Genomic DNA, 16,819 nt, shown 5'->3' with positions numbered 1-16,819 from the left:
GATTTTACTTCATCACTTTGAGCCAGAGACAAAGAAGCAATCCATGATGTAAAAACACCCCTCCTCACCTGCTAAAAAAAGGGCCAAATTTGTTTCAACTGCAGGGAAGATGATGGCCTAAATTTTTTAGGGATGTAAAAGGCAGTGTTTATTGACTATCTTCAAAAAAGCTACACCATCAATGGCATACTATGCCAACTTACTGAGATAATTGCCAAAGGCTATGAAGACCAAACATCCAGGAAAACTGATGAAAGGGGCTTATTTCATTAGGACAATGCTCCAGCATAGAAGTCCTTTGTTTCAATGGTTGCTGTGCTAAGAGACAAGGCAGTGTCTCTATGTTTGCATGAGCTGGTAGAAATTACACCCAAATCTTCCTCAACCAAACAAGATAATATAATCCAAGACTTCATCCCTGCCCCAACAATAATCTCAATGTCTATCCCACAACTGTTTTCGATATATATCCAGTTTCTTTATGCTGGTCATTGGTGGAAGAGGTCTATCTGCAACAGAGCATACACTTAGAGCTACTCCCCTCACCCAAATATTAAGCCTCATTGGCTTCATTTTCACTCTTCATTCTGTATCAAACTGCAATGGTTTAAAACAATGAAGAAATATATACATAGTTACAAGAACCACAGGTCAAATATTCTTTCAATTCTGCCCTACTACCTAAAAATGATATGAAATAAGCTTGTTGAATTGAGGCTGACCCAGGAGCTGGCTCAACATTTGGGTGTTGCTTCTATCACCAGTGATGGAGCAGAAATGCATGGTCTACAAATACATGAGAAATTATATATCATTAGCTCCCTATGTACTTTTCACCATCATGTTTTGTTTGAAGCCACATTATTAGATGTTCCAAATTCAGTTGGATGCTAAACCACAACAAATCATTAGGGGAACACTATTGCAGTTATGTTACAGAGAAGACTTCATTACATTATGCTAGCTTTCTCTGTATATCAAACCAGTTTACTATTAAGTATAGTAGCAACCTAAGTACTACAATGGAAGCAAGCGAGATTAGGATAACCTATGTAGAACTCTAAACTTAGCGGCAGCAGTTGTACATCTAACTATAAATGCAATATGTATACACACACAAACACACATATATAAAGAGGGGTGCTGGACTTGGGCTCAACCAATTTCCTTCCACTTCATCAGCCAGTGGTGCTAGTTGCCATCAACAAGAAAAAGGAAAAGGAATGAGGTCAACAAGGTTAATCACATACAAAACATTGTAGAATTTGACAGTGTTTAATCCCAGGTTGACTGTCACTGACCAAACCTACGATCAAATGTAAGATTGATCTAGCTACAGTCATTCCTTTTTTTTTTTTAATCAAGCAGACAATGATCTTTTATTCTATGGCTAACTACAAAGCAAAAGGAAAACAACTACCAAAGTAGTTTTCATTTCAGGGCATCATTGGAATATATAAATAAAAATGGTTTACTGTATAAAGACATTTAACTTGTTTCTACCTTGTCTGCTATTATATTGTTGTGGTTCAGCTGGTACAGTTGATTGTGACCTACTTTGCTGGCATCGAGATGGAAAGTCTGGAATAAAAAGTTACAGCCCTTTGTTTACGGAAGACTAATGGCTTTTGGAAGGACCTTTGGCCTTTCGCCAGTCAAGAAGGGGCCGAGGAAGATAGAGTAAGGAAGAATCTAGTGACAGTGAAGAAGAGGAAGAAGAAAGTAGAGAGAAACACAGAGTAAGGGATCTGAGAGCTGTCATGAGAGAGTGACAGCAGTAGCGTCGTTGAAGATAGGCAGATTAAGGAATCTGAGAGCAGATAGGGAGAATATTAGCAGTGCTAAGACAGATTGAGGGGAGTGATAGAGCAAGAGGTTTTTGGACAGTCGTGATTTGGTCGTCAAAGCGAGCAGTTGGGATTTTAGGATCGAGGATTTGGGAATTCGGGGCAAGAGTTTGGCAAGTTGGAGCTAGCAGTACTGAGAGAGATGAGGTGCAATATGAGGCGTTGGCTAATGTAAGGTACGTGAATTGTGTATTGATATGTGAAGAAAAAGAAGGAAAAGGAATCGATGTATCGACATGTTGAAAAGAAATGAGACAGTAAAAAGGAATTTAATGAACAATGTGAATTGAGTAAAGGACTTGTTGATGTGTCGATTATCGAGTTGTGGTATTTATGTTCAGAATTGTGTTGATACATGTTACAAAAGAAAGTAGAAAAAGACTTTAAAGAACTGTGAACGTTATTTGTTTAATTGGATTTGAACATTGATTTGTAACGTGAATTATTTGTATAATGAACATTGACCTGTTGGGCCTTTAATGTCCTTTGAAATGCTGTTGTTATTGAACTTGATGTGTTGTTACCGGACGGTTATATTGTATCTGCATGTTGTTAAATGCTTTGATCTGTGGTATACCTGTATGATGTATTGAGTTGTTACTTGCATGTCCTCTTTTAAATGTACCTGATATGTATTTGATGTTGTAACAATTGATTGTCATATAAACTAGTTGTTAAATGTAAGCCAGATGTGCCTTGCCTCTTTGTGTCTCTCTCGATTGCCTCTGTGCTGCTGCTGCTGTTGTTGTTGTATCTCTCTCTCCTCCCCTCCGAGTTTCCGTGGCGAAAACATTCGCTGATCGACCGGGCGACGGCAGGTGGTCCGTAACAATATATACATAATACGAAAAATAACTCTCACAGGTACAAAAAAATATACCTAGGACTACCATTATCCTGGTATACACATGATTGTGTGGTACAAAGTTTGCTTTCCAACCGCATGGTTCCAGGTTCAATCCCAGTGAGGAATCTTGGGCAAGTATCTTTTATAGACCAAAGCCTTGTGAGTGGATTCTTTTTTATAGCACCAGTGCTAGTGAGGCTACCATGCAACTTGCACGACAACAAAGTTCAAGGGAGATGGCAGGGTTAAGTATGAGAAGAGGCTGTATCAGAATGGGCTTCTTGCTGTAGAGGAACAAGATGGCCCAGAGCTAGAGTGGAAGACATTTGCGTAGGGTGCCATACAGCAAGAATGGACCTGTGGTTAGGGAAGCAAATTTTTTAATCCTTTAACATTCAGAAGTAAAACTTGATTGAAACCATAGTGTTTCAAGTTTAATTCTGCATCTTGCCCAAAGCCCAAAACCATGTGTGTGTGAGCATGTGCATGTTTGTGCAATTTTGGCTTGATAATGTGTACTTGTAAACAAATGTCACTGTTATACAATTGTATTTAATCTTCCATGGAAACATGTCATGACCTTATTAACCTGGTATTTGAAACAAATTAACATAAAATTTTGATGGAAGGTTAAAATTTATCTCACATTAAAACAAAGTCTGTGACATAAAACCAGGGGCAATCTCAGGCAAGAATTAAATACTGACATAAGAGGATAGTTACTTCTTGATATCTTTCAACAGAAGAATGTCTACATTAATAAGAGCAATCTTCTAATGCATGCAAAGCCATGGCTGGAATATTTTTGATCACAGGTTTGCAGGATTATAGTTGACCTGGAGTCAAAAAGCTTTCCAACAGGGTGTTGTATTGTCTTTAGATTAATATGGAAATTTTTTTTATGTAACATCTATCCTAAGGAAATTAGACAACTAAGCTCGCTACGCAATCACATGGTTTCAGGTAGCAACCCACTGTTCAGCACCTTGGGCAAGTGTCTTCTACAAGGGTGGGCTGAAAAATTTTGCATGCATTAATTTCAATTTTTCTTCTTAATAACTGTGTTGTTTCTTTCCAGGTAAGCTGATATCTCACTGTTCAAAGAAGACTTCAAAAGTAACTAGTGACTTCTCTTGAAAACTGACAAAATTTGGCATCATGGTGTTATCAAATACTAGCAGAAAAAAGGATTTAACTCCTAAAGACATTAATGTTGATATGCTTATTACATTAAGGGATGACACACCAGCTTTAACAGTGCAAAAGTGAGCAGCTGAATTTAGGAAGGAAATGGAGAATCTTGTGGATATCCTGCAACAGCCACCACTGAGAAAAACACTGATCATGTTCACAACACGATGATGGATGACAGGCAATTGACTATAAATCAAAAGTCAATGCTTTTAGCTTATCTCATGACTGAGTTGACAAAATTCTTAGCATGATAAAAATTTCTGCTTGGTGGGTGATATGTTTTCTGACATAATCTAAAGTGCATCAAGCTGATCACATCACAAGAAGATCTGACATTGTTTCAGGCAGATCCAGCTGTTTTCCTTGAACATTTCCCAACCCAGGATGAGTCTTGGCTTCATCACTTTGAGCTGGAGACAGAGACAATCCATGTAGTAGAAACACCCCACCCCACCTATTCCAAAATCCAACGTGGTCTCATCTGCAGGGAAGATGATGGTCTTAGTTTTTACTGGGATGCAAAAGGCATTGTGTTTATTGACTATTTCAAAAGGGCCACCCCATCAATGGAAAATACTGTGCCAACTTGCTGAGGCAACTATCAAAGGCTAGTAAGACCAAGCACCCAGGAAAACTGAGCACAATGCTTCAATATTCAAGTCCTTCATTTCAATGGTTACTGTGCATAATGGTAGCTTAAAGTGGTTGATCACCTTCCCTATTCTCTTGATTTCACCCCATCTGACTATCATCTATTCCCCATCAAAGAAAGACATTTAGCTGAGAACCATTATCACAGTGATGATGACTTTTTTTTACCAACAGGATGAAAGCTTCTTTGTCAATGGAATCCAAGCACTGCAACACCAATGAAGAAGTGTGTGGATCACAAGGGGTGTTATGTTAAAAAATAAACCTCATTTGGTCACATTCCATTAGAACATTTTGGTTAGCCCAAGTACTTTTCAACCAGACTTCAATAGCTCCAGGCTAACCAATGCATTGTGAGTCAACCTGGTCCACAGAAACTGTAGGAAAGGCCATCATATATATATATATATATACATGTGCCACCACCACTTGACAACAGCAGCTAGTTTGCTAAGATCATTATAACTTAGCAGTTTGGCAAAAGAGACTGATAAAGTAGCAGGTATCAATTTGATTGATGAAAATATTTCAAGGCAATGCCCCAGTTGTGGCCACAGACCAAAGACTGAAAAAAGTAACTATCACGTTTACCAAAGATCATAAATGTAAAGCAACCACATAGAAGTTTCCTTATAGAGACATGGATGCTATTATATAATGTATGGCCTACCAAAGTGTGTTGTTTACACAGTGAAATGACTAGACTGCACTGGCATATTCATGAGTATTTTGTTAATGTAAACAAAATGATTTAATTTTTACACCTATTTCTCAAAGCTAACAAGGTCTGCACAAATATATTATTGAAGGAGGTTGTTTTACAGCCAGATGTCCTTCCTATCACTAACCCTTACTTGTTTCTGTTTTTTTTTTTTTTTGAGCAATGGATTTCTTATTCCACATTTCTTTGAAAAACCAGATGACTTAATAGAAATGACAACAATGTCACTGCTTGTAGCTCATTGATTTTTGGAGACATGCACACATACATATTACTGAGGCATAGTCAAATATGTCTACTTGTTGCTAAAGTGAATATGTATGCACACATCATCATCATCCTCCTTTAAGCATCCACTTTTTCATGCTTGCATGGGCCAGACAAAATTTCTTGATTTTCTACAGCTAGATGTCCTTTCTGTTGCCAGCTCTCACTTGTTTCCAAGTAATGAATTTTGATTATTGAAAACCTCACTATTATTCATATCCAATCTTTTGTAAAAACGTATTTGGCCATAGAAATCAGTGAAGTTTCCTGTCTTAAAATGATCATGTGACATCAAGACAAGGAGATACAAACACACACACACAGGTTTCGTTAAGTTTCTATCTACCAAATACATTCACAAAATTTTGATTGCACTGGGCCGTAGTAAAAGACACTCAAGGTGAAGCAAAGTTTAACTGAACCGGAAACCAAGTAGTTGGGAAGTAAACTTCTTAATTACACAGCCACATATGTACAGAGTACCTTCCATTAAAAGGAGTAAAGTCAGGAGAGAGTCTTTATTTTTAAGTGCAAGAAGGTATCCTCATCATCATCAACATTTAATGTGTTTCTCATGTTGGATGCTTTGACAGGAGCTGGCCAGACTCCAATGTTTGTTGTGGCTTGGTTTCTACAGCTGAATACCCTTTCTAATGCCAAATACTTTACAGTGTCCTGGGTGTTTTTCATGTGTCACTGGCATGGGTGTGTTTTCACAGCACAAGTGCATTTTATGTGACACCAGTACCCATAAAGGACAAGCTTGTATGTATGGATGACAGTGATTTTACTTAGCTTGATGCATCTTCTCAAGTACAACAAATCTCCCAGTCAGTGAGGCCCAGCATCCAAAGATCCTTTCTCACAAACGTGAACAGATGGGACCCTTATAGTAACATTAGTACTCTATGGCATAATTCCACTCTTCCAAGTGTTGACAAATTACTGACTACAATCAAACAACATTTTATTGATTCTACAGCAGCAGTAAACTCACTTGGCTGACTCATCTTAATAGAAAATAACCAAGAAGGATATGTAAATATTTGATTTGTGTAAGTCGCTTAAACCAAGAACTGAATGTGAGTTCAAGATAACCATTAAAAAGAAATAATCTCTGACACTATGGTAATTGTAGTAGACTGTAGTCCCACCCATGCCAGCATGAAGGCAGACATTAAACAATGATGATGTCACACAGCATATTCTGTATGACAGTCTTCTATAAAAATAGTCCCATGTGTTCAGCAATCCAAAAGCTGAGTTTGGTTCATGTCAGCCCCCATACTTATTTCACATTGGTATTTATATCACTACTCTATTTGTTAAACCTTGTTATAGATACAACAAAAACAAGTTTTTGACCCTTGTGTGTGTATATATACAGGCATACGTGTTTTATTTATTTATATATATATATATATACATACATACATGTATGTATGTATGTATGTCTTCTACCACATCCTTGTGAGTGGATTTCTTAAACAGAAAGTGAAAGAAGCCCATCGTGGGTATGTATGCATGTTTTTTGTGTGTATGTATATGTGTTTATAGCAGTATAAATACCATATAGACCATCGATAAGACTTCTTACATGTTGCAAAGGGCAGTCACAACCCGAACCATGAAAAAAATTCTTAAGGCACACTGCTTGTGGGCCTAGAATGAATAAGAATTCAGTTGGGTTGTGACTGCCCTTTCCAGTATGTAAGAAGTCCTATCAAGGGTCTTTTCTTCATGTATTTATACACTCTTATAAGCAAATATTTTACGTCTTATGACTTTTATTGTACTGGTAATGAATTATTTTAATAATTTTTACCCTTATATATATATATATAATTCTTATACAAGAATGTTGTTGACACTGTCTCTGAAGTTTCGGAAACTGAAAGAAGCCAGTTTGTGTGTGCCTCCTTGTCTCGACATCACGATAGTTGTAAATGAGCGTCAGTCATTCATTTTCAATATTTGGCAACATGTCTGCCCAAGGGAAAATCTTACCTAGATTGGAAATGTCAGGACTGGTGGTAGGAAAGGCATCTGGGCAGAGAAAATCTGTCTGAAACTGCTTACAACCAATGCAAGCATGGAAAAGTGTACACATGATATATCTATCTATATTATATATATATACACAAAAAACACATACATACCCACGATGGGCTTCTTACATTTTCTGTTTAACAAATCCACTCACAAGACTGTGGTAGAAGACATCTGTGCTATGTACCTTACAGTGGAACCAAAACCATGTGGTTGGGAAACAAACTTATAAATTTTTGTATGCATACACACAGACTTGTTGGCAAATATGATGCAGTTTCATTTTAATTTTAACCCTTTAGCATTTAAACAAGCCATATCCAACCTAAATGTTCTACCTGTTTTATTTTGAATCTGGTCAAATTCAACCTCTCATACCAACCTACAATGTTAATCTAAAAATAAACAATCACATCCTCAAAATCTTGAAGCTACAAGATGATGCATGATTAATTTTTTTTTAATGTGAATAAAGATTCCTTTTGACAAAGTAATTTGAATGCCAAAGGGTTAAATGTGTCTAAAAATTGCCTTATCTCCGAAGTGGTTGTATTATGCAGAGGAGACTAAGTACTGTCAACCAAGGAGCTGAATAAACAGTTCACTAGGCACAATAATTGTAACAAATAAAATATTGAAAGTAATTCAAAATATAACAGCCTGTTAGCATATACAGAAAAAATTTCTTACAATAAGTGGAGAGGTCACATCTCATACTGCCTTCCTCATAATACACAACACACACCTGTTGTATATCTTACTTTGTTTCATGACACTTGACATTAAACATTTAGTGCAAAGGTTCTCAACCAGGGTCCATGGATGCAATATAGGAAATTAGGGGTCAGTGGTCATTTTTTTAGGTACCATGAAAAAATTGTGCCAGTAATAATTTTTATACAAGTCCTAATAATAAAAGTGAGATTTTTTAAACATTGAATGGCTAAGATGATCCACCAAAGTAAAATAGGAATAAAAGGGGTCTATATGTAAAAAAAAATGATCAAGAACCCTTGCTTTAGTGTTTAAACTGGCATATCCAACCCAAAATGTTCTACCTGTTTTATATTCAAACAGATCAGGTCAGGCTTCTCACACCAACCCAACAATGCCATTCAAATCATAAATAATCATATCGAAATCTCAAAGCTATGAGATAATGCATGATTAATTCAAAACAATAGGAATAAGTAATACAACAGAGTAAACTGGATGCTAAAGGGTTAAGAAACATTTTTTTCTAATTAGCGAAATGAAAGGAATGTTAATCAGCTATATGCAATGAGTGAATGACAACAAAACTACAGCAGTGGTGCACCACCCTGTACCTCTTCTAATTCATGTATCATTAGTCACTCTTTGCCACCCTTCAACCATATTTATCTTTACAACTGTTGCCTAATTCCTCCATTTCTAGCTCTCCCTCAACCACCCACACTCCTAGTTCCTGTCTCCAATCACTTCACATCTCATACTTTGAGGGTCCACCTGGACAGCTCATCATCTCTTTATAGTAACACGTCATTATTCTCACCCTTTCTTCTAAATGTAAGTAGCCATATAGCTCCTCTACAAGAACCTTTTGTTCCTCCCAGTACAAAACAGAACCCCCTCTCCTCTGGTTTCATAATCATGCAAGCTGCACAGTAACCTCACTAGTGCTGGTGGCATGAAAGAAAGTACATGCTATAATGTAGTTGGCATTAGAGAGAAAATCCAGCCATTCAAACCATGTTAAGGCAGACACTGGAGCATGATGCAGTTCTTGGACCCACCAGATCCTCTCACACCATCCAACCTTTTGCTAGCATGGAACATAGATGTTAAATGATGATGACACTATATAGAGATGTGTGTGTGTGTATGTGTGTGTGTGTGTGTGTGTGTGTGTGTGTGTGTGTGTGTGTGTGTGTATGTATGTATGTATATATATATATATATATATATATATATATATATATAGAGAGAGAGAGAGAGAGAGAGAGATACTTTGATTATATGTGCAATCACAAAACAAAGACTCCCTTGAGAACTGTTTAACCCTTTAGCATTCAAACCGGCCATATCTGGCCAAAATATTTAACCTGTTTCATATTGAAACTGACCAGATCTCGCCTCTCACCCCAGCCCTACCATGTCATTCTAAAACTAAAAAAATCACATCTCTGAAATCTCTAAACTACAAGATAATCCAGGATTAATTCAAACCATTTTAGATAAACAAACATCACATTTGACAGAATAATCTGAACACTAAAGGGTTAAAAGGTGCCAGTGTAGTATGTGATCGACATGTTTCTGGTATAGCTTGTGATCTACATTAGTTCAAATTGTATAGTTTGTGACCAACACCGACTTTTTGATCTACATTTAAAATTGATCTTATTTCCAACATCAACCACCAGCAAAGCTATGTTAATCGTCAAGATGGAACACACATGTAGAACACTGAAAGCTAAAATTCGTCTTCTCAAAAAATGCAAACATTTCAATCACATTTAGATTTCATTTGTTGGAAGATTTTAAGACCAAATGAGCAAAATCGCTTTATTGCATTTTTAGTCACAGTATTCATGTTTCTAGTATGAAATAAAAATCAATAAAACTGTTTCTTTTTCTTTTATTTTTAAAATGTTTAACTCACTCCTCTAATCATAATTGCAAATTTATAACAAAATATTTCATGTAGATCACAAGCTAGTCTAGATTAAAGTTGCTGTAGATCATATACTGGACCGACATCATTTAAAACAAGGGAAAGAACTTCAATAAAATCGGTTGAAATTTTGGAAAATTTGGAAACTGAGTTTTGAATAAAAATTACTCTACTTCCAATTCAATGTGTATTTAGTAAGTTCAGTTATCTTTTTTTTTTTTTTTTGTACATTAAGGGGAAAAGCAAAGAGGAAACGGATTCAGATTGGCTTCACCGTGACAGGTACATTTATGAGTGCAAGCTTCTGAAAAATTCCTGTCGCGAAAGGTCTGGTTGGAGATCCAAACTTCTAAATTCTCTTGCAGGGATTAGAAAAACCGAAGGACTGCTCTAATAAGTGTGTGAACCTAAGAGGGGAATATGTTGAATAAAATCATAATTAACTGATTCTTCTGTATTTTCTTTTACTAAAGCTAAGAAGTTTTCAGCACCCTCTCGTACACAGGAAATCTCGGTGGATGTTGGTGGTGGGCTGACAGAATCGGTGAGTGAAAAATAATACTAGGCAACACTTTACATGTGCTACATTCTTCGAGGCCCGCCTATATTTAGGCGGGGTCGGGGAGCCTAACTACAGATATACCTCGCTCAAACAACACCCCTTTGTCTTAATAAATATATATATATATATATAATATATATATATATATAGTGTAATCCTAGATAACTATGACAAAAAAAAAAAAAAGCGTCCCAGCTATGATTGGGATGCTTTTGATCACGTATCTACCGGACCAGGGTTCATGTAACAACCCAACAATGTAATCTACGCAGTTGAACAACCAACAAGAAATAGCAGTTAAATCTCTTTAATTCACAATCTACCGTCTCAGAAAAGAGGGGCGCAGAAGTCAAGTCGAGTGCTGGAACGCCTTTGAAAATGGGTCAGATTCATCAGAGCTAAACAACATTTAGCGTAGAACGGATTCAGAAACGAACCCAGATTGAATTATAAATAATAAAGAGCACCCACCTACCCACTCCATTTCTCTATCCTCACCCCCACCACATTCCTCGAGTTAAATGGCGGGGCTGTATGCGATCCTTCAAGCTAGGAAACTAATAGTAAAATCTTCAGCAAATCACACCGCACAGTCTCAAAAATGGGAAGGGTGCATTTCACGTGCGTTATTTTTTTTTTTAATAATCGATTTAACCTTCTAGAAATGCATAAATCTCCCCTTAAATTACACGCTATCGCCTTAGTAAAAAATTTTTTTAAATACTGGTTAATGTTCTCCTACATAAACGTAGAACGTCAAATGACGGCACATGTAGTGTTTATTCTTTTAAATGGGGTTTCTCTTTCGCCACGGAGTTCCTAGTTTACAACAGGAAAGGAAAACCAGCGACGGCGGGAAAATTCGGCTTCGAACAAATGAGTGTATATACATTCATACACACAAAATATGCGTGTTAAAGGCACAGATAAAGAAGGGCCGTTTGTCGAAAGTCATGCCGTGATGTTGGCGCTGCAATCCCCCCACCCCCATTCAAGTATTACTGAGGTTTGCAAAGCAACGACAGTTAATTATGTGTGTGCATATATATATACGTATCTCGAAAGCATATATATATTCGGTTTAAGTTGCCTATGTTTAACAAACAAGGGAGGCTCTTGTAACCAGTCAGTTTGCTAAAAATAGCAGCCAAATCACACCTTGCTGGCTTTAAAAAAAAGCGAGAGACAGATACGATACTCCAGTCTGACAAAATACATGATGACAGCAAGAATATGTTTCTGGCGGAGGTAAAAAAGATGTACACTACCCAACCCTAAACACCGGGTGTACGCATTCTTTACTTTCGCCATGTTTCTATTATAGGTTTATTTGAACAAAGCTAACCTAGGGCTAAACATAACCGGAGATAGCTTCTGCGCAGTCGTCCAGTCTGCTAAAAACAGTAGCCAAATAACACGAGAGATATTAAATAGTTACTTCGTAATTAGTCTGGAGAATAAAAAGACAGGGTGACGACTGTTGGAATGTCTTTGATCTTAAGATTGATCAAGACTGACCCGAGTAGAAGAAACCACACCTTGATTTTATTGATTTTTTTTTCGGTTCTCCAAAAATTTCATTCACATTTAGAATGCACTATATGAATATAAATCGATATTGGTACTTAACCGGTACGCTATTTTGTCGACCTCATGAGGATAAAAAGCAATGGTTAACCTGAGCGAGATTTGAACTCAAAACATCAAATGAAATATTTTGATCAACACTAGATCCCCCATATATTAGAAAAAGTTAAGGCGCAAGAAGCTATTAACATGAACGATAACGGTTTGCTACCATAAATGCTCCTTGCTTAATTATTGAAGTCAAGTTAGTTTTTTTTAAAATAAAAACGAAGACGTAATGGCTCTACCCGCAGGAAATAGTAGCTAAATCTCAAATACCACGCCGTTTTTATATGCCCTATTGTGTTATGAAAAAAATTGAGACCGAATAATCACGGTTTCAACTCTTCTAATATATACTAATCAGGGCTGAACCGGTATTCATTAAACAACACCTCCAGTGGTGGGGTCTAACAAGTTAAACGCTACAACGTCACGGCAACCTTCTTCCCTCGTTATGTAGACATTTTTATTCACACGTGAGGCTAGAAGTTTGATATATGTAGACGAGATGTATCAGAACTTGTACTTAGTGAACTATCTATTGCTTATTATTTATTCAGTAAATATTCTGACGAAGGAGTTATGTGAATTATATTAAGAATAATTCATTCTTTGAAGGTTTTACGTATGTATATAAATATAAGCTTTTCGTTTATAAAGAAGGCACCGCAAGGTTTAGAGAAAACCCATGCTTTGTAGACAAAAGATAATTAAGAACCATTCAGTAATTGCATAAAAGGAAATCTGTTAGTAAACATTTTTTACTTTATATGTAAAGAAAATAAAAGCACTCTTGCAGGAAAGAACACAAGAAATAAAATACTAAAATGAAATAGTAAAAAAAACGAGTCTTTAGAACGAACCTCCATGTGGTCAGCCATCTTGAGAACGAAGCGTGAATCTCGTGGTTGTGTACTACGTCATCAAAACAGGGGTTAAATACCGGCTAATCTAAGCTGACTGCTGCAAAAGACTATGCGAACGGTGTGTTAACAAAGAAAGTATACAATTTTGTGTACTTCGTCATTGAGAACGTATTGGCTATTTAGTCTTTATAATTTTTTCAGCTATTTACACGATTTGAATTGTAATCTCATTTTACCGAACAAATTTTTTCACAAATATTTTACTTACTACCATTAATGCTGTTAACTTCTATATATGCTATATTCTTTATTTACTTATGACTGAAATTATAATTTCCGCTTCTCAAGACTGCACTCGATTAAGATCCGATTGTAGTTAGTGACCAACTTTACGATGAAGTTTCTGGCAATGAATGTAGTTACTGTTAATCGTCGAACGTGTTGAAAGAAATTGAATAAATATAATTAGCTCTTGGTGTACGTTGATAATGCACCCCCATCGGAAATCACTGGTACAGAAGTATATGACAGCTATGTTTAGAATTATTCGGTTTAACGCAGATATTTTCACGATTCGTATTCCTTTGAAATGCGGCGTTAAGTGTTTATTGATTTTAATTTTTGATAAATCGATCATACACTTGGGTTCAAGAAAAGCTTAAACCAAAATGTTTTCTTCCACTGACATCTTTAACGCAGTTACCAAACGTGCCTTTCAAGTGTTAAGAAATTGCAGCCCCCCGAATTGATCAAATTGTGTAATTAATTCTAAGAAACAATCGAGAATATAATAAATTTCTATAAATTCTAAGAAGCAATTTTAAAATAGAAAAAAAAAAATTGATGGATTCAATATGGCGGAAACGCCATTGCTGAAAAAAAAAATCCGATTGAACACAATTATTACAGCGATACTAGATTTCATGGACACTCATTAGAATGATAATTTTAAAACTTGTTGTGAGATAATTTAGCGGGGGGGGGGGCGGCAAGAAAAGACTTGGTATTCTTCTTACTCCCTTTTTGTGTATCGAATTTTCATCGTTCGATCTGCTTCCAAACTTTTTTCCGTCAGGTTATGTTCATGATGAACTTTCAAAGTGATTTTAATTTATTAGTTATGTGTAGCAGGTTTCATGACGATTTAAAGGTTCTTCTCGATTGTTTCAGCTTTTTTGAATCATAACGATCTATAAAGCTGATGTTCATTCCCGATTCTCATAGCGTGAAGCAGGTAAAAGACAAATCTTTCCCTAGTTGGGGTTCTAGTCTTTAACAAGCCTCTTGGCTTGAGGGAGTGATTGAGCTCCCAAGCCGATTGTATAGTGTTGTGATTTGCACAGTTCTTCGGTATGGACACATAAACAACACTGATTCTGCTGGTGGTTGCCCAATAGTTTATTAACTTCAAGCATCTTGGCTTTCAGGAACAGGTTAAAGATAATTCTCTCACTGTTTCCCTCTCTATTTGTCTCACAATAAAACATCATTCCGTCACAGATAGCATCTGAAAACTGTTAAATTCCTCACCAAATATGGAACCATATCCTTTCCTAGAAATACCACTAATCTATCAGGAAATATTCTCTAAAATGGTATGTATTAAATCCCTCCATAGATATGACACCAGTCTATGACATATTCACTGTTAATCATGTACCTATTTAATCCACCCTAAATAAGACAAGCCAACAAGGAAACATCTACCCAGTTGCTGATGGAAATAAAAATGCTCTTGTATCATACAATGCTGTCTTGTTAAAAAGGAGGAAAGGACATATTGGTCAGCCATAGCTGAAATCCCTTGTATCATATATCTCCCAAGTCTGATCTGGGATTAAACAGCAAGTCTAGATATGACACAATGTATCTCAGTTAACATATAATCTAATGAATTATAATAACACCAATAATGTCACTGCCTAGGTAAGACACTAGTTTATTACAGTTAACATCATCAGATAATTGATGACATATGACTCTTCTGAGAAATGACAATTGTCTAATACAGTTAACACTACAGGATGATCTAATACCTATTACACAACTCCCCAGATATGAAACCAGTTTATCGCATTATCAGATGATCTGGTACCTATTATATCACTTCCTTGATTTGACATGTTTGCCACATAATATCAAATTACCAGGCACCTCTTGCATCACTAAAAATAAAAGTTTCCATTTTGTTGGCAAGATTTGTAATACTATCACAGAATGTATACTGAAAGATATGACTGCAGCTGTATGGCTGAAATGAATACAAGAATATATATATATATATATATAAAATCACAAACATTACGCAAATTTTCACTTTGAATTTTTGCGTAAACTGGCATTGCAAGCAGAGTTGGTGCAGAAACAATTGTAACGAATCATTAAAGATGTGCTAAAGAATTTCTTTGTCTTCTTATTACTTGAATTATATATATATATCAAGCAGTACTAGATATTAATAGTTATCGCCAAGCTAACATGGCAGTCCAGGAAAATAGGTCAAATGCTGCTGTTGATTAGCTCAAATAGCCAGTTAGAGGCGATGGCCTCTTGTAGCTAATCAACGGCAGCATTCATTCTATTTTCCTGGACTGCCATGTTGGCTTGGCGATAACAATATATATATATATATGGTGGAGACAGGGAAAGCCCCTGGCCCATCAGGAATCACTGCAGAGATGCTCAAAATATCTGGCAGTCATCCAGGTGATACAGGAAAAAGTCATACCCAATGATTGGTGTAGCAGCACCATAGTCAACTGCTACAAAGGTAAAGGTGACACATTAGATACAAATAATTACAGAGGTGTCAAGCTGTGGATCAGGTAATGACAGTCACAGAGAGGGTTGTAGCCCAACTAATTCGGGAGAGGGTCAGTCTAGACGAGATGCAGTTTGGGTTTGTGCCAGGGAAAAGCACCACTGATGCTATAATTCTGGTAAGACAGCTGCAGGAGAAATACCTAGCCAAAGATAAACCCCTGTACCTGGATTTCATTGACATGGAGAAAGCCTTTGACAGGGTCCCCCGATCCCTTATCTGGTGGTCAATGAGGAAACTAGGGATAGATGAATGGTTAGCAAGAGCTGTGCAAGCCATGTACAGGAATGCTGTCAGTAAGGTGAGGGCCGGCAACAAGTACAGTGAAGAATTCCGGGTAGATGTAGGGGTTCACCAAGGTTCAGACATCATCCCCCTCCTGTTTATCATAGTCTTCCAGGCAATAACAGAAGAATTTAAGACAGGATGCCCCTAGGAGCTCCTTTATGCTGATGACCTTGCTCTAATTGCTGAGTCACTATCAGAACTAGAGAAGTTTCAGATGTGGAAACAAGGATAAGAATTGAAGGGCCTTAGAGTCAACCTAGCTAACACCAAAGTCTTAATAAGTAGGAGGGCAGACAAACCACAAATCCATTCAAGTAGATGGCCCTGCTCGATCTGTAGAAAAGGCGTAGGTAAAAACTCTATAAGATGTACCCATAAGAGGTGAGGTGCAGCAATATCAAAAGAAGGCTAACTGGGAAGA

The 16,819-nt window shown here is 36.8% G+C and overlaps 1 protein-coding gene across 2 annotated transcripts in view; it reads right to left on the bottom strand.

The window, feature by feature from the left end:
• LOC115213886 (protein arginine N-methyltransferase 1) overlaps positions 1 to 13,402 on the bottom strand; it is a 42,802-nt gene extending 29,400 nt beyond the window's left edge. Inside the window, exons 1-2 of one of the 2 annotated variants that reach the window (XM_029782852.2) lie at positions 13,287 to 13,355; positions 1,504 to 1,581 (exon numbers count right to left, since the gene is read on the bottom strand). In XM_029782852.2, coding sequence (XP_029638712.1) covers positions 1,504 to 1,581; positions 13,287 to 13,304 — 96 coding nt within the window. In that variant the 5' untranslated portion in view covers positions 13,305 to 13,355. Of the gene's footprint in view, positions 1 to 1,503; positions 1,582 to 13,286 lie in introns of both variants that reach the window. The other variant, XM_029782854.2, reaches the window with a different exon arrangement.
• Positions 13,403 to 16,819: the final 3,417 nt, after the last annotated feature.

The sequence above is a fragment of the Octopus sinensis genome, linkage group LG7 (genome assembly GCF_006345805.1).
Source record: "Octopus sinensis linkage group LG7, ASM634580v1, whole genome shotgun sequence".
In the NCBI taxonomy this organism is placed as follows: Eukaryota; Metazoa; Mollusca; class Cephalopoda; order Octopoda; family Octopodidae; genus Octopus; species Octopus sinensis.
Note: the sequence above shows the minus strand (reverse complement) of the source record. Positions and strands in the feature narration are given on the sequence as shown.